At 41.3% G+C, this 19,297-nt stretch overlaps 1 protein-coding gene across 1 annotated transcript; it reads left to right on the top strand.

Annotated features, from left to right (window-relative positions):
• Positions 1-1,981: 1,981 nt before the first annotated feature.
• On the top strand, positions 1,982-18,910 carry tlr1 (toll-like receptor 1). Its single transcript, XM_080439992.1, has 10 exons — positions 1,982-2,111; positions 5,922-6,059; positions 6,609-6,701; positions 7,415-7,847; positions 8,278-8,513; positions 9,067-9,355; positions 10,242-10,690; positions 11,940-12,343; positions 13,191-13,432; positions 18,364-18,910. The coding sequence occupies exons 2-10, from the start codon at positions 5,929-5,931 to the stop codon at positions 18,508-18,510; spliced, it is 2,424 nt and encodes an 807-aa protein (XP_080296118.1). The 5' UTR covers positions 1,982-2,111; positions 5,922-5,928; the 3' UTR covers positions 18,511-18,910.
• Positions 18,911-19,297: the final 387 nt, after the last annotated feature.

Raw genomic sequence — 19,297 nt, forward strand, 5'->3', positions numbered from 1 at the left:
TGTCTATGAAAAGATGGTCGGGATTCTCTCGCAGAAGCGCTCATATATTTTGAAAATAGCAGATCTACAAGCTCACAACGTGTAGCGATGCGACCTGTTGTGAGCTTGTAGATCTGCTATTTTCAAATAGCCAATGCAGCCAGATCTGCAAGCTTAACCGAATGACTGTTAAAGCAGTTTGTTTAAATTAGTTTATAAAATGATATATTTTCACAGCGATTATTTATTAGTGTAGATATACACATTTTGGAGTGGAGTATGTGTCCAGATGCCTGTCAGACAGTCAGACAATGCTGCTCCGCAGGTCTACAATGGAATAAACGGGCGCAGCCAAAGTCAACAACTGCTATCGACCAGACGTGAGATTTCAGCGTACGGTAGGATGAATCCAACGTCAGGATATATTGATAAATGCCGAAAGTTGCGGTGATCTCGCCGTACGCCCATTATTTGGTCTGCACCGCGTTGATAAATGAGGGCCATTGAATCACTTGACAAAACAAGCTAACCTGCACATTGAGTTTCTTGTACAGGTTGTCAGTCACCCTGGCTGCTAGCAGCTTTAAAACAAGCAGTGCCCATACTCTGTTTGATGAGTGCGTGCTGTCATTCAGGCGGTACTACTCTATTTGATGTGTATGTGAGGAGGATCTGGCAGCAAACTGTCAGGAAGGGTCTAAGGAATACAATGGGGGTGGTTGTATTTGGTCTCCCTGCTCTTCTATTGAGACATTTAGATCGTGTCAAAGGTCATGTCTCACCTAGACACAGGATCTGACACAGATTTTGACCTGGTCACCATGGTCAAGATTCAGTTTATCCCCTGAACAAGCAGGCAGAGCTTTATTAGCTCAATGGTATAAAAAAAACATCAGCACTTATACAAATATGGGGTAGAAGAGGAAAGTTACATAGTGCAGCTTTAAAGGGATACTTCACCCCCAAAATGACTTTTTTTCCTATGGATTAGTCACCCCATATAGACTTGAATTCATGGATATGTATTTTTTTTGTCGCATTCCTAAGCAAATAATTTGATGACTGGCAGCGGTTCCGGTAGGAGACACAAATAGTCCCTTTGTGTCTCCTACCGGAACCGCTGTCTACCGGTCCGCTGGTCATCAAATTATTGGCTTAGGAATGCGACAAAAAAAACAGAAATCCATGAATATGTATATGCCCCGTCCATAGGAGGGTTTTCTGTGTACAGTGGGGACCTCATGTCTTTGTCTTTGTGATATGTCGTTTTTTTGTTGTTATGTTTTTTTGTTGTAACGAACAGACCTTGTGAAGACAATTTTCCCCTTGGGGACAATAAACATTATTGTAACCAGAAATGAATTCAAGGCTTCATGGGGTGTATAATTGATAAAAAATAAGATTTGTTTTTGGGGTGAACTATCCCTTTAATTAACTCTTCCAGTGGTGGTAGAACAGTATCATTCATGTAACCATGTAAACTCTGACTGAACTTCCCCCGTGAGATGATTAAAGATGTGTCTGTATATCTATGGAACTGTATCAGTGGTGGAAAAAGTACTCAAATGTTTTGACTAAAGTTTTCAAATAATTGTAGTGGAGTAAAAGTACAATAATTGTCCCTAAGATGTAGTGGAGTAGAAGTAAAAGTACTGCAAATTGGAAATACTCCAGTAAAGTAAAAGTACCTCAAAATGTTACTTAAGTACAGTACTTGAGTACATGTACTTAGTTACTTTACCTATCTAAACACAAGGCTGATGTGGTCTGGTAGCCTGGATAAAAGGGAAGTGAAAACAGGATGTACAGTAAGTGTGTGTGTGTGTGTGTGTGTGTGTGTGTGTGTGTGTGTGTGTGTGTGTGTGTGTGTGTGTGTGTGTGTGTGTGTGTGTGTGTGTGTGTGTGTGTGTGTGTGTGTGTGTGTGTGTGTGTGTGTGTGTGTGTTTAAACAGTAGTTTTGTGTATTTATGTGCTTCCTCCCATGTTTACTGTCAGTCACACACTGACACAGAACAACACACACATGATTATGAAAGCTTTGTGATTCATAGAGACGATCACACTTAGATAAAACATATATATATACATCCATATTGTAAACATCACACAGTGATTCCGTCTAAAGAGTGCAGGTCAGTCTCTTCTTTTTATTATTGGTGTATTTTAATGTGAAATGTGCTTTAAAGGTAGGGTAAGTGATTTTCTTTGGTTGAAATAAGTGTTAAATAGCTCTATATTCTGATAGTACTCATTGCTATAGAGTGTTTGTTCAGTAAAAGGAGTCTCCTTGTCTCTCCAGCTCTTTATTAAACACAAAATACATTTTCGTTTCAGTTTCATTTCCAATTTTATCCAATCAGGATAGAGAACTCAATCAGGATACAGATTAAACAACTGAAATTGGAAGTGATGACACTAAGAAATGAGCAGACAAAATTGGAACTGGAACACTATAAAAATGAAGCTTAAAAATAGGTACTTTCTCCTGATTGGCTGAGATTTTGACACCTACCGAAAAATGTATTTTCTGTCTATTAAAGAGCTGGAGAGACATGGAGACTCCTGTTATTGAACAAACACTCTATAGCAATGATTACTATCAGAATATAGTGCTTTAACCTTTTAACAAAATACTTTTTGTTTTAACCAAAAAATATCACTTACCCTACCTTTAAGTAGGCCTATGCATGTTAAAGGGCAAGACCACTTTGGTAGAGGTTTGGGTTGTGTAGTTACCTTGCCATGATGTAACTCCAAAGGTGGGCAAGAAATAAAAAATAATTGCTCCATTGATTAGAAATTGATAATTCAAAATATGCTCCTCATTGACTTACATTGTACGGTAAAACAGCTCTCAAAGTCACTCTTTTAGCACGTAAACGAACGCAAACTGAGTTGATTCAGACAATATAGAGCATCACCAAACCCAATACTTTTTTTTTTTTAAATAAAAATGTCAACTTCCTGTTGATTTTGCCATTTTTAATAAGTAGAAAACCTGGACTGGATCCGCGGATCCGGATCCAGATCTTTAAATAGTAAAATCAACAGGAAGTTGACATTTTTATAAAAAAAACTAACAGTACTGGGTTTGGTGATGCTCTATATTGTCTGAATCAGCTTTGTTTGGGTTCATTTATGTGCTAAAAGAGTGACTTTGAGAGCTGTTTTACCGTACAATGTAAGTCAATGAGGAGCATATTTTGAATTATCAATTTCTAATCAATGGAGCAATTATTTTTGATTTCTTGCCCACCTTTGGAGTTACATCATGGCAAGGTAACTACACAACCCAAACCTCTACCAAAGTGGTCTTACCTTTTAAGTCTTCATATACTGTATGTCATTAAAGGGGCCACACCATGAATTAATTTTTTTTTGGGGGGGGGGTATTTTTTGGGCTCCCCAGTGTCTCTTGTACCCCAAAAAATATTTTTTTTTAACATTCAGTCATTCATTCTCATTTCAGAGATTTTCAGAATGGGCGTGTCTGAACAGGCCATTTCAGAATGGCAATGCAAGTGACATCACTTGCATTGCCATTAGAGGTGTAACGATATAGTAACTGCATCGAAAAATCGTTTTGAATTTTCAACGATGTACTATATCGATATGCAAACAGCTAAATATCGTATCGTTTGACTTTGTATCGTATCGAATCGTTTTGCAATGCAAATAATCGTATCGAATCGTTCTGCAATGCAAATAATCAATTATATCAATACTAAGTACTTTTAAGAAGAAAAAAAGAGAAAGAGGGGTTTATATCCAGTATCCAGGTATTTATTTTTCACACAGAATTTTTGGGTAAATAAATAGTATATTGATTACTATATCGATTTTAAGTCATTGAATCGAATCGTATCGTTCTAAATTAACCTGTCCTGTATCGTTCATGTATCGTATCGACTAAATCACTGAATCGAAACATATCGTAACGTTCTAAATTAACCTGTATCGTTCATGTATCGTATCGACAACCAAGTATCGTGATACGTATCGAATCGTTGTTAAAATGTATCATTACACCCCTAATTGCCATTGCATTGATGCTGGCCAGACAGAATTGCTCAGTAGCCCCCCCCTGCCCAAGAGGACGTTTTGGTATTGCAGCTGAAAGTGCTGTATAAGCCAGAGACAATTGACTTGGGATGAGTATATCTGAGTGATGATTTAGGCTCAAACCTTTTGAAAAAGGTTTGAGGGACATACACCATAATGATATTAAATATCAAATATATTTTTTAAATTCATGGTGTAGATCCTTTAAGATCAGTTTGTGGTGTCATCATTCTGTCAAAGATAAGATGACAGTCGACCAGTGGTGGGAAAAGTAGGCTACTCACATGTTTTACTTAAGTAAAAAAAAAAGAAAAGAAAAGTAAAAGTATCAATACTGCAACGTAGAAATACTCTGTTACAAGTAAAAGTCTGGAATTCTAAATGTACTTGAGTAAAAGTACAAAAGAATTGGTACAGTATGAAAATGTACTTAAAGCACCAAAAGTAGAAAGTACTCATTATGCCAAAAGGTCCCAGTTTTCAAATGTAAAAATCATTTGAAAATAGCAGATCTACAAGCTCACAATGTGTCGCATCGCGACGCATTGTGAGCTTGTAGATCGGCTATTTTCAAATAGCCAAAGTTTAAATAGGGCTGAAGGGGTTAATGTATGTTTTGTAATAATAATCAAAATCTACAAAGTAACTAGTAACTAACGTTTTCAAATAATTATAATTAAAACAGAGGTTTTATGAAAAAAAGAATCAAAACTCAGATTAACAGTAAAGTCGACAACAAAGTTGTTCAAATGGGAGGTTAAGTGTGGGTGGTAACTGTGTTTATATTATGTTTTATATATCAATGAATGAACTACTTAAGGCCTATTGTATACTTTGTTGCATAATGGTGTTGTGAACAGTATGCGTTGTGAGCTTGTACATCTGCTATTTTCACTATTTTTGATTATTTTACTTTTTACTTTTGCCCATAATGACCCACGCCCAATGTCTCCGCCAGGCCGAAAGGCATGGCGAGAGAGTATGTTTTGCACCCTGTCTGTCCGTCCGTCCTCTGTGTCCGTCCGTGTGTCCGTGTGTCCGTGTGTCCATGTGTCCGTCCGTGTGTCCGTCCGTGTCTCCGTCCGTGTGTCCTGTCCGTGTGTCCTGTCCGTGTGCGAGCAGCTAATCTCCGGCACCGTTGGCCTGGTCGCTGCAAAACTGTGCACACACACTCCCTGGATGCCAATTCAGAACCTCTGGCCCAAATTTTTCACATGGGCCTGTTATAGCGCCACCAGGAGACCGATTTGTGCAAACCCATTTTTTATATTACTCCTACAGATTTTATCCAAACGTCATGCAAATCGCTACACAGTATCTCTATAGTCAAGTGATCAACACGGATCTGTCCGATTTCCCATATTCCCTCCTAATTGGCTATGGTTGGCTTCCAAAGTTTGCAGGATTGGTCCGTTTTGAACAAAATGCCTCAAATTATGCACGCAGCTTGCGATTTCCGTGACATTTCACACGCGCATTCCCACTAGGCCAAGGAAGAAATTCCACCCATTTCACATTGGCCTGTTATAGCGCCACCAGCAGGTCTAATTTAGCAAAACAAATTTTTGGAACAAAATGCCTCAAATCATGAATGCAGTGTCCGATTGCCGTGAACGGCCTAAGAATAAATGGCACCCTTTTCACATTGGCCTATTATAGCGCCACCAGGAGGCCTAAATAACGTACCTGACCTGGCGGAGACCTTTGCTCCGAGGAGCACTTTTTCTAGTTGATTATGTTTTTATAATCGGTTAAATTGATGAGTCCGATTAACTGTTGACTAACAGCTAGATTTAGACAAAATGAAAACAGAAAAGAAAAGAAAAAAGAAGAATGAAGTCAAAAGAATATTTTGTCATTTAGTTTTGCTTCTCTTCCAGTCAAGCAATGAAGCTTGTGAGCACCCCCATGTGGATGAGGGTTGTAACAGCAGCCACCCTCTGGGCTGTCACTCAAAGCATCTCCTCCACTGTCATCATGGTTGACCTGTCCTCCAAAAACCTCTCCTCTGTACCAAGGTTTGTATAGTTTTACACTTTTATATCTATTTTATTTAGATTACTCATTGTCAATGTCAGCTTAGTTTCAATAGCCTGTATTTTTTTTGTGTTACTTTACTAGTTTAGTAGTTTTTTTTGTTTTTGAAAAGGCCTAGTTTTTGTAGAATGTCTTATTAGTTTTAGTTTTTCAATGTAAAATGTATACTTGGGGTGGTGCCATTTACTGTTCTACTCACTCTGTGTCTCATTGGTGGACTGTGGCATTAATAATAAAAATTAAATTAAAAATTAAAAAGTTAAAAAATCATGTTTGAAATTATCAAACCTGCCTACTGATGATGTCACTGATTGTGGACCCAATACAATAATGTATTTAACTATAACAACCTGCCCTGTCCCCAGCAACCTGCCCCAGACAGTAGAGTATTATTTAACTATAACAACCTGCCCTGTCCCCAGCAACCTGCCCCAGACACTAGAGTATTAGTCTATAACAACCTGCTCTGTCCCCAGCAACCTGCCCCAGACACTAGAGTATTAGTCTATAACAACCTGCTCTGTCCCCAGCAACCTGCCCCAGACGGTGGAGTATTTGGACCTTTCATTGAACCACATCAGTAAGCTGCAACGAAGTGACTTCAGAAACACACCTAACCTGAGGTCAGTGAAGTGACTTCAGAAAAACACCTGACCTGAGGTCAGTGAAGTGACTTCATAAACACACCTGACCTGAGGTCAGTGAAGTGACTTCAGAAACACACCTGACCTGAGGTCAGTGCTGGACAGAGTACTCCAGTATTTATGTCAAAGTAGCCCATACATTCACACTTGGTCAAACATTACTTGAAAGTGAATGGTAGTCAAATTTGTACTTGAGTTAAAGTACTGGAGTACTTGCTTTAAAATCATACTCAAGTATTCAAGAGTACATGTATGCTTTTAAGCTTCAAGCTCTAATAGGGCTTACAGTAAGTGGTTAATTCATAATGTATATTTGTAAGTTTGGGTCCCGGGTGTTCCTTCCTAGAAATGGAGTCTAAAGTACATTTTTTGTCTTTGAAATGTAGATGAGTGAAAGTAATACGTTATTTACTTAAAGGAGTAGTTCACCCAAAAAAGTGCACATTTTCTATCAATTACACACCCCATGAAGCCTCCAGTAGGAAACCCAATTGAGTCTCCTACTGAGTCTCCTACCGAGGAGCCACCCGTCATCAAATTATTGTCTCAGGAATGCGACAAAAACAAAACAATCTCCATGAATTCAAGGCTTCATCGGGTGTGCTATTGATATAAAATAAGTACTTTATTTTGGTGAACTACTCCTTTAAGTCCAGTATACTCAAGTAAATGTACTTTGTTATTGTGCTAAGGTTCCTCAATGTGTCATGGAACATCTTGGAACGCGTGGATCCAGAGACGTTCAGCGGGACGCCTCTCCTGGAGGTTCTGGACCTTTCACACAACCTCCTGCAGAGCCTGCTGGACCAGAGCTACCTGCTCCACATCACCCAGAGCCTTCAGCACCTCAGCCTGGCCTTCAACCGCTTCCTCAACATGACCCTGGGCCAGGAGTTCAGGCTCCTGGGTAAACTCCGGACCCTGGAGCTCGGGGCGAACCGCATCGGCCTCTGGGATTTCCAGAACGTGGCTCCTGTGAAGCTCCTCACGCTGACCCTGTGCCTGGAGAGTATGACCTCCTACCAAGAAGGAAGTCTGACAGACGTGCGGGCCGGGAGGCTCCGGCTGAGCATGAGACAGATGGACCACGGTCTGCTGGCCGATGCTCTGCTGCTGTTTGACCAGGTGGAGTTAGAACGGGAGTTCAGTTAAAAGGCCTGGAACACATTTGCTTATTTTTTTTATTTTTATGAATGCATTGCTGTGTAAAGCAAATGGTCATGAATTTACAACATTTACTGTAAATAGATTGTAAGTACTGTGTTACATGCAGGGCCGGATTAAGTCTTCGTTGAGGGCTGCCGACACCTTTACTTCTTAAAGTCTTGTATTCAGGATCATCAAAATATACTTAAAGTACAATACCAAAGGTAAAAGTACTCTTTATGCAGAATGTCCCATTTCACAAGTGTTCTATCTTTTGAAAATAGCAGATCTACAACCTTACAGTAGATCTGCTATTTTCAGTAGAAGTTGTAAATTCATGACAATAAAAAAAAGAGTACTTTTTCCATCACTGCTGATCGCTGTCTCTCTTCTGCTGTTTGTCCACCAGGTGGAGTTAACGGGGTTAAAAGGCGACTACGACCACCTGACTCACCTGCTAAGTGAGAGAACAGAGATTCACACGTCACACTTCTACCTCACCAACATCTCCATTAAGTGGGTCGATCTGACTCGCTGTATAAATGTTCTCCTGGACTCCACCATATCCCACCTGAATGTGTCCGACGTGAACATTTACGACCCGCCGTTAAAAGACACTGATGTGAGGAAGACGTCCAGAGTGAGGTCTGTGGAAGAATTTATAAACGGTTATCATCATGAAAACTACTTTATGTTGAAATGTAATCAGTCTATGTGTGTTGTGTGAGTGTGTAGCCCTACTGGAACGTATGCTTTATCTAGTGACCTGTGGCCCCCAGGATACTGAACTTGCTGCCATGGGTCATTGTCAGTACGGATAGAAGTCAGAGCAGATTATTGATAGGTTACATGAATAGAATAGTACCATACAGAGAGAATAATCTGTCATCACATGGGGGTCTTAGATAGTATATATGGGGCTGGTTGTGGTTAGCCGATGTCGGTTCAGAAAGGCTTTCCGAACTATTGTTTAGAGAGACTGTCTTTCCGAATCACAGAATGACGTAAATGTTAGTTATATTGTATCACTTCCCTTCCGAAGAAACGTTTGGACGTCGGAAGGAGTTATGTATTGCGCTTTAGTCTTGTCTTCACTGTTGTAACAATTAATATAATGATTCATGCTTTAAAGATAATGGTTCCTTTGTTCCTGAGCCTTTGTTCCTGAGGTTAACAGAGTTCTGAAAATCCACGGCAGATCCCTGGCGATGCGGAACGCCGTGGTGATGAGCTTCATTTTCTCCCAGGAGGCTGTCTACGACTTCTACATCAACCTGCCGGTGGAGAGCCTGTCGCTCCTGGAGACATCCATCATCCACATGACCTGTCCCCAGTCCCAGAGTCCTCTGCTCCGGCTGGACTTCTCTCACTGTGCCCTGACCGACACCATCTTCTCCAGAGTGGAGGGCCAGAGAACCCTGGAATGTCGCAATCTGGGGAACGTCACCACCTTGATCCTGAGAGGCAACAACCTGAAGAACCTCCAGGTATGGCACCGTCACCATTGTCACGCAATCGCCCTATCCAATCGCCATCATTTTAGATGATTTACTTTTGCGTTATCTTTAATAGATCTTCCCCCAAATTGTGGAAATAGGGGATCTAAAAGATCTTGCGAATCGTTTATTTTCACAATTTTTGCAAAAGTTAGAAATAATAAAGTTATTAAAGGGACTACACCATGAATTTTAACTTTTCCTTCTTTGTTGTGTGTTTTTGGTCTCCCCTACCCCTCTTCTATCCCAAAAAATACCCCAGTTTGAGCACTCAGGCTTTCACAGCATGTCTGGGGTTTTATGTAAATTGGTCTCAAAACAAGCCAAACTGATTTGGCCCCGAAAGTGACATCACTAGCGGTACAATCCCTCCCGTTTTTCAGTTCCAACTTAGAACTTAGAACTAAGTTAGAACAACTTCTCTTTTTTTTTTTTTTTTTTACTTTTCCACTCAGAACCAGGAGATAACATGCATACAAACTGGCTCAATAGCGCCACGTGCACATCAGTACAATGTGGTATTGCAGGTGAAAGTGCTTTATAAGCCAGAGAGAAGTTAGTTGGAATGAGTATATCTGAGGCTTGATTTAGGCTCAAACCTTTTGAAAAACGTATGAGGGACATAAGCAATATGATATTAAATATTATTTTAATTTTTTTAATTCATGGTGTAGATCCTTTAAATATCAGATTCAGATTCAGATTCAAATGTCAGATTCTTTGTAAGTTATTTGTCATATCTGCCCTGTGGAATTTTTGTTCATGAAGCTTAAAGGCCAAACAGAAATTCTTATTTATATGTTAAAAAAATAACTAAATTGTTATTTGTGATTATTTCTTTGTGTGACAATTAATCAAGTAACATACCTACCTCCAGGTCCTGAGCAGACGTCTTCAGCACATGGACCATCTGCATCACGTAGACCTGAGCCTCAACTCTCTGACCTACCACAGCCTGCTGGAGGAGAAGTGCGTCTGGCCGGCCAGCGTCACTCACGTCTACCTGTCCTCCAACGGGCTGACCGACTCCGTCTTCGGGTGTCTGCCCAAGACGGCCGAGACGCTGGACCTCCGGAATAACCAGATCTCTGTCGTGCCCGCGTCCGTCCTCCTGAGACTGGACTCCCTCTCCGCTCTGGACCTGAGCAACAACCGGCTGCGGGACCTCCCGCCGTGCCACGGCTTCCCCGCGCTGAGCACCCTCCTGCTCCGGTCCAACTCCCTACACGTGCCCAACGTCAGCGTCCTGGAGACTTGTCCCCGGCTGAGAGTCCTGGACGCCAGCCACAACCCCTTCACCTGTACCTGTTCTCTGAGGGCCTTCAGGTAGACATGTACCTGTTCTCTGAGGGCCTTCAGGTAGACATGTTCCTGTTCTCTGAGGGCCTTCAGGTAGACATGTTCCTGTTCTCTGAGGGCCTTCAGGTAGACATGTACCTGATCTCTGAGGGCCTTCAGGTAGACATGTTCCTGTTCTCTGAGGGCCTTCAGGTAGACATGTTCCTGTTCTCTGAGGGCCTTCAGGTAGACATGTACCTGTTCTCTGAGGGCCTTCAGGTAGACATGTTCCTGTTCTCTGAGGGCCTTCAGGTAGACATGTACCTGATCTCTGAGAGCCTTCAGGTAGACATGTTCCTGCTCTCTGAGGGCCTTCAGGTAGACATGTACCTGATCTCTGAGGGCCTTCAGGTAGACATGTACCTGATCTCTGAGGCCTTCAAGTAGACATGTACCTGTTCTCTGAGAGCCTTCAGGTAGACATGTTCCTGTTCTCTGAGAGCCTTCAGGTAGACATGTACTGTACCTGATCTCTGAGAGCCTTCAGGTAGACATGTACCTGTTCTCTGAGAGCCTTCAGGTAGACATGTACTGTACCTGATATCTGAGAGCCTTCAGGTAGACATGTACCTGTTCTCTGAGAGCCTTCAGGTAGACATGTACTGTACCTGATCTCTGAGAGCCTTCAGGCAGACATGTACTGTACCTGATCTCTGAGAGCCTTCAGGTAGACATGATGGGGCTATTAACCGCTTTTACTATTGACAGCCATTTTAAACGTCACCATTCATTAATCGTAGAGGCTCATTCCAAAAGAGTTCATGTCAAAAAGAAATATAGAGCTGAAAATATTATTTAGTAATTCAGTCGAACAGCCTTGCAGACAGAGGTCCTTCAGGCTAACAAGGATGTTTAAAACATGGAGCTTCCAAAGAGATATACTTTTTATTTGTTTTTGTTTTGTGTATTATTTGTATTATTCATGTTTTGAAAGGCAGAAACAGCCGACAAAGACATTTTGTGGGGAAAATAAAACCTCTAATTTATGTGATTATATACATCCATGGTTTTATGGGATACATTTACGCGTAATATTCATGATAATCATGAAACTGTGATTATTTCTTTCACTTAACACACTTATTAAGTGGTCAGTTGGGTGGGCCGCTTGCATTTTCAGAGCATGTTTATTTTAATGATCAATCAATCGATTGTGTTCTGTCTTGGATGGATGGAACCAACCTAGTCTATAAGTTATTTATAACTTTATTAACTTTTATAAATGTGTAACTTTCAGGAGCCTTGGCGTGGGGTCTGAACAGAGGAACCATCACACAGGTCTCCAGCTCCTCAGCTGGCCCCTGGCCTACCACTGCAGCTACCCAGAAGCCTTCAGGAACACCACCTTGAAGGACTTCTGGCTGCCGGAGGTTTCCTGCAACGTGGGCCTGCTCGCCGCCGCCATCTTGTGCCCGGCGGCAGTTCTGATGGTCTCGGCGTTGGTCCTGTGCGACCGTCTGGACGTCCCGTGGTACCTGGGCATGATGTGGAGGTGGACCCGGGCCAAACGCCGTGCCAGAGCTCAGCTGGTCCGCCCCGAGGACCTGGCCGGCGTCCAGTTCCACGCCTTCGTCTCGTACAGCCAGCGGGACGCCCAGTGGGTGAAGGACCACCTCCTGCCCAACCTGGAGGGCCCCGCCGGTATGGGGCATAGCAGTGGCGGCTATTTTGTGGTTACACAGATAGAAAACCCATACATTTTTCCCATAGAGTTCCGAAAATATTTATATAAATTATTTTAAGCCTGGAACCAAGCCATCCAGGCTCCTGGTGAATCATGACCATAAAACATTTGAGTCTGTGTCATAGAATTATTTATCTATATGTATCTGTGTCAATAAAGATTTTAATATTTAATTATATCTTATACTATATCTAATAAATACCCTTTCTTTTTGCGGTTTTAAAAATGTTTTATCATATATTTTCCATCATAAAAAATTAATGGGTTTTCTATCTATGGCACCACAAAATGGCCACCACTGCTATACCCTTTTATTTTTTATTACCACAATTATTACATGATCGACTATGGTAATTATTTGAGATAATCGCTAATATTTTTCGCATAATATTTATATATATATATATATATATATATATATATATATATATATATATATATATATATATATACACAATATATATATATATATATATATATATATATATATATATATATATATATATATATATACAAAAAGCTGAAATAGCAGATCTACAAGCTCACAGCGTGTCGTGATATTTTCATTTTGAAAGTATAAAGTTATTAAATATGTCAGTAATTTCAGTACGTTTTTTGTCATTATCTGCCCTGTGGAATATTATGTTTACGAACCCTAAAAAAGCCAAACAGAAACGTTAATTTAATATTTATATGTTATATACAAAAGAAACACAATCAAATTGTGAATCGCAAGTATTATTTGTAAGACAATGAATCGTCAAAGTAAAATGTCATTGTGGTGACAACGCCCCCTACCTGCAGGAGGACTTCACGTGTGCCACCACGAGAAGGACTTTGTTCCGGGGAAGACCATCGTGGAGAACATCATCCGCTGCGTGGAGAAGAGTCGCCGCTGTGTCTTCGTGCTCTCGGCTCACTTCGTGAAGAGCGAGTGGTGTCACTACGAGCTGTACTTCGCCAGCCACCAGCGCCTGGCCCGCGGAGCAGACAGCCTGGTCCTGGTGCTGCTGGAGCCCATTCCTCACTACCTCATCCCTGCCAAGGTCAGTATATTATATTAACCCATTAAGACTGGGAACGCGTCGTTTGTGTCATTTTAAGATTTATTTGGGCTATTCAATAATAGCAGATCTACAAGCTCATAGCGAGGCACCGAGTGCCGCGCTATGAACTTGTAAATCTGCTATTTTGAAAAATCGTGAAAATTTGTGCAAATCTTGGAATATATATTTTTTTTTAAAGCGAACATTTTAAACTCAAATCTTTGCTTTTGGGGGATTCTACACACGTCTTCTAAATCTTACGGGTTTTTTTTGTTTTTTTTAACTTATGTTGCTATAATATCAATGGTTCTCAAAATAAATTCATGTCAAGGACCCCCAAAATGATATGTATTTGTCCGCGGACCCCCATCTCAAAATATTTTGTTCCAGGGACCCCCCAGAAGCAAAGATTTGAGTTAAAATGTGGATATGTGTATATAATCAAAGATTTGCAAACATTTTCAAAAATGTTCTAAAAAATAGCAGATCTACAAGCTCATAGTGCCGCACTATGACCTTGTAGATCTGCTATTTTTTTACCTATCTATAGATCTGCCTATAGATAGGTAAAAAATAGGTGAAGTCGTCCTTTAACCTTTGCATTAATTTTGTTTTGACTTTTCCGTTTTAAATTTCAGTTTAGCTTTGATTAGTTTTTGCTAGTGGGTTTGGAAGTTTTTTTCCCCATTTAAAAAAAAAGCTTAGCTTTAAAGTCAGTTTGTATTAGTTCTAGCGTTAGATGAAGCATAGCGTTAGTTCATGCAGGACACGGAAGTCTTGCACGCCTCAGCTGTAATCGGCTGTATCGGCTATAGGCTGATGTGAACATCAGCCTCTATAGCCTCCTATTCTCCATTGACAGCTCTGCTGGTCATTACGTCACACATTCATACTCCAATCAGAGCTCACGCCTTAACAAGGAGGTCCCTTTAAATACGGCTTTGCATTCACTAGGTCTCTGCTTGTCTTGCTGCCTGATTCACTGCTGTTTAGCTGCCTCCTCCACCCCAGCCTCCACCTTTTGATCAGAGTCTGGCATAGGCTCAAATACTTGTGATATTATGTCTGCTAATTCACACTAATATATCAGTGTATTGCTTATTGTTTGATATTGTATCCCAGGGTTCCCCAATTAGTTTTCCCCAAGGGCCAAATTATGTCTAGGGTACCAAGCCGAGGGCCACACGACCTTCGAACAGATTGGGGCTTGGGGGGGCGTCATAATTTAGCCCTTTTTTTTTGGTTTTCTGACCTCAGTTACACCCAAAAAAAAAGAACTTTGAACATTTAGTGGAGTTTCTGTGGTTTGGAGTTTTCTGAATAATTAGGCTCAGAAAAGTGCTGTGATTGGCCCGTGGACTTTGATGTCAAAGTCCATTAATCCCGCCCCCTCCCCGCGGAGTAGAGGCGATGATTAACGGGCAAAATCCCTCAACAGCAACAAACAGGAAAATATGTTGGTTTTCTTTTCATTGCAGCTGAAAAGGCTTCAGAACACTGAGAGAAAAAACCTGGCTCACTGGAGGGGATCTTTCAGTTAAAACCTTTTAACACACGTTTGAAGGACCATGATAAAGACTTTGTTGTTTCATAAAACCAGCATGTCATGAAACCTTTAAATCCTGTTTTGAAGGTCACACAAGGAAATTATGCACTCTTGAAAGTTGAAACTAAATAAGTTGAGAACCAACCATTTATTTGGTTGTTACAGTGTGCTTGAAAAGTATGCATCTTCAGCAGCTAGTGATGGCCAACCGTTAATCGGTAATCGTTAAGAAATTGGTAACCGGTTAATACTAACGGTTTTCCCCCCTTTAGCGCTTTTATTGCTGTTCAGCAAAAGGACCCTAAGGCAAGGATAATTCCTCCCTTTCTTTAGTTGCTACTGTAGGCAAGACACTACAATGTCTCCATGTTAGACCAATGTTAGACCATCCAACAAATATAGATGCAGCGAAATTAATAAATAATTCCAGATCCACTTATTTGATCAGCAGCAGGACCTCCAAATGTCGATAAGAAATCTGAATGGGAACTCAGTCAGAGACAGATAGACATAATAAGGCACAGACAAGGTCACAGTTTGAGAAGAATCTGTGATATATGTTTGATATAAAAAAGGAGCTACGAGACTTACAATGTCAGCAAAACAGACCTGTATGGTAACCACCTCAGCCCTCGACCTCAGTCACACTATGAATGCAAGTGACTTATATACTTATCACCAAATGGCAACATATTGTAATCCCTCCTCCAACCCAACTGCTTGATATACATAGATAAACACCTGCAAACAAAAGGATTATAAATCATTTTGTTTCAGCCAGGGCCAGAAAACACCTATCTTTCAACTCTTCCTGTCCCACCCATACAGGGAACTTCACAAAAGACTACATTTAATTGCAAATGCCACAAGGGTGCCAGCCAGTCTAAGGCAGACTGGGCCCAAGCAGAAAAACATATTTTATCACATCAATTCATTTTAAATGTTTACACGTCCAAATATCTTTGACATGGTTAACCGTAAACATGATTGAGCAATGAGGGACTTCCAACACCCAAGTCCACTGTGTGGACACACTTGTGTATTTTCAGGTGATCTAACCGACTGAAGCTCTTGTTACACTGTTTACAGTAGAAAGGTTTTTCTCCAGTGTGAATACGCTGGTGTTTGTTCAAACTGCCTAACTTAGTGAAACTCTGACCACACTGTTTACAATGGAACTCTTGGGGGCGCAGATCGGTGAACAAATGGGATCCGGTGGATTCTCTCTCCGGAGATTTTGAACCCGCCCCTCTAGACAAGATATCAGATGCGCTAGGGCAGCCTAAAGCCCTGGTAAACGGTTGACTACTGTAAGGTCTCGATTCTTCTGAGTTTCCTTGCTGCTGGCTCGTTGTCGGGAACAGTTGGTTCATGGTCAAAGCTGCTGCTAGTCATGGGCTGTAATGGTCCAAGAATGTAATTAATGATCTGTGACCTTACGATCCAGGATTGGTTACAGGGCAATTACCAGATGAAAATCAAATGTATGGATCTCTGCTGGACTAGTTCCTCTTGTAGGTGTTGAAGTCTTCCTCGATGTCTCTCTCCATGTGCGTCATTCACAATGTGCACAGCAGTCTGGTTTTAAGCCGAGCTGATTCAAAGCTCACGTCATCATTATGTTGTCACTATGATGTCAGCCATGCCCGAATATGGAGTATTCATGTCATTTACTGATATAAAGTTTCAGCCCAGTCACCTCAATTATCTTCCAGTATGAAATTAACGAGCGTCAACGACACTAATCTCTCAAGAACAGATTCAGAGCTGCGCTACTGAATCTGTTGGGAGCCCCGTTTAGAACGTGTCAACATTGGCCTACAAGTGGGCGTGCCTTAGATCAGGAAGCGGGCCGCGCTTTACCCAATCAAATGTAGTGATTTACATCTGTGTGTTCGCTTCTCACCGGAAACAAACCCAAACTCATTTAACAATAGTATCCTCGGAGTCGACAAAACCACGGAAAGTTAGTTACATTTTAACTTGTTCTTCTATTATAGAAACAAGTGGGCTTATAACCAAAACGACTCATGTTCCATGGGAGAAATGTTTTTAGTGTTCCGTGGAGAAATGTTGTTAGTGGGAATATGATGGAAATTTATTAAGGATGACTGTGATTATGGTAAGCTCACATTTCATATCACACACACCATACCTGCAACTTTCACTAGCCAAGTGACAGGGGTTGGTGCGGGCCGGACAGTTGCCCCTCGTGGGCCGGCTATTGGGGAACCCTGGGGTTTGCTTATCATTCACTGATTTTGCTTAGCATGCTGCTTGGACAAAATTCAGGGCATATCTCCAAGAGCCGAGCCTTTAACGCCAAGCTTAACTGTATTCCATGTGTTGCAATAAATGGTTAAATCTACTTTGACGTGAGTGTTCCTGACTGAATTTTAGTTATTCTTAGTTTGTATTGTAGTAATATGGGGTGTGACCGTCAAAATTCCAAAAGCTCAGAAATATTGTGAAAATAGCTGATCTACAAGCTCACAGTAGATTGGCTATTGGCATAAAACTGGTACAGCTAAATGATTTACCTTTGTGTTCATGACTTTTATTTAGTTTTAGTTAGTTTTGTAAACACAAATACAGTTTCAGCTATTGTTTTATTAAAGGAGAGATCCGCCCATTTTAAGTGTTATCTTTGATGTGTCGCTAATCACTCACCATCATTGAAAGGGACGTTGAGTTATTTCAGAGAGTCCCTTGTCGTGCAGTCTGTCGACCCCCTCCGTTGGCATAATGGGAGCCCGTGTAAGAGTGAAAATCGTCTATTATAACCGATGCAAAGTTAGTATTTTCTCTACTAATGCTCATTGTGGAGTCTCATGATACTCAAACGTGCATTGAATGTCGCAAACGAGCTATCGTTCATGCAGAACGAGATGATGCTGGTTGCTTACTTCTTCCACAGACGCCAGGTTCTGTGGAAGAAGTAAGCAACCAGCGTCGTCTAGTTCTGCACGAACGATAACTTGTGCGCGACTTTCAGTGCATGTTTGAGTATCATGAGACTCCACAATGAGCAGTAGTAGAGAAAAAACTAACTTTGCATCGGTTATAATAGACGAATTTCACTCTTACACAGGCTCCCATTATGCCACGGAGGGGGTCGACAGACTGCATGACACGGGACTCTCTGGAATAACTCAACGTCCATTTCAATGATGGTGAGTGATTAGCGACACATCAAAGATAACACTTAAAATGTCCGGATCTCTCCTTTAAAGCCTATTTTTTTTTTCTTTTTCCAGTTTTAGTTTTAGTTATTTCATTAGTTGTATTTAACTCTAATAACCTTGTATTTATTAGTTGTATTGAACTCTAATAACCTGTATTTATTAATTTTATTGAACTCTAATAACCCTGTATTTCCTCCAAGTACCACCAGCTGAAGACCATGATGAGCAGACACACCTACCTGGAGTGGCCTCAGGAGGGCGCCAAACACAGGCTGTTCTGGGCCAACCTCAGAGCTGCACTGCAGGCGGACCTGCCCCATGCCCCGCCCACACACCTGGACCAATGAGAAGAAGACCTGCACCACGCCCCGCCCCCACACGCCAGGACAAATGAGACGACCTGCCTCATGCCACGGCCACATACCTGGACCAATGAGAAAACCTGCCCCATGGACCAATTAGAAGACCTGCCCTATGCCCTGTCCACACACCTGGAGCAATCAGAAGAGAAAAGACTGTGGGGGTTGTAGAACAAAAAAGTGTAAAATGTGTTTAGCTTAAAGGTAGCAGTAAGTGATATTTTCTGGTTAAAACAAAAACGTTTATGTTAAAGGGCGACTTCACCCATTTTCAACCTATCCTCATATAATAGGTCCTCACTAATGCTCATGATAAAATGGTACAATTTTTTCCTACTCTTTCTGTGTCTCATAGGAGGGCTGTACTACCGTCCTTGTGTCTCAGTGTTTTTCCCTCTTGCCTCAATAAACACCTTGCACCTGCGCCGCCTGTTGTCCTGCACTTGGGTCATATGGAACCAAACCGTAACAGATTGGTTCTTCTTTTAGTCCTCATATTTGCAGGCACAGAATTGTGTACATTTAAACTTGCCAGACCTCTCCATCTTTTTGCCAGCCCCAGTTGGCAGGGATTTCAGTTTGCATTTTGCACACTGTTGCCTGGCATGCAGTTTTCATGCAGTTTTACCATGACAAGCTGACACAACATCACAGCCAGTGAAAGCGTGGAAGGACAGCATGCCACTGGATTTCTCTGGGCCAACATTTGCTAACAAATCATGAATTGGCAACCACCTAATGGACTGGCCCTGGCCAAATTCTACCCAAATCATTT

The sequence above is a fragment of the Gymnoscopelus braueri genome (genome assembly GCF_963280865.1).
Source record: "Gymnoscopelus braueri genome assembly, chromosome: 10".
Lineage (NCBI taxonomy): Eukaryota > Metazoa > Chordata > Actinopteri > Myctophiformes > Myctophidae > Gymnoscopelus > Gymnoscopelus braueri.

Coding starts and splice junctions, on each gene's coding strand:
- tlr1 (XM_080439992.1), top strand. CDS start 5,929: ATGAAGCTTGTGAGCACCCCCATGTGGATGAGGGTTGTAACAGCAGCC. Junction 6,060..6,608: donor AACCTCTCCTCTGTACCAAG/GTTTGTATAGTT, acceptor CTCTGTCCCCAG/CAACCTGCCCCAGACGGTGG. Junction 6,702..7,414: donor AGAAACACACCTAACCTGAG/GTCAGTGAAGTG, acceptor TATTGTGCTAAG/GTTCCTCAATGTGTCATGGA.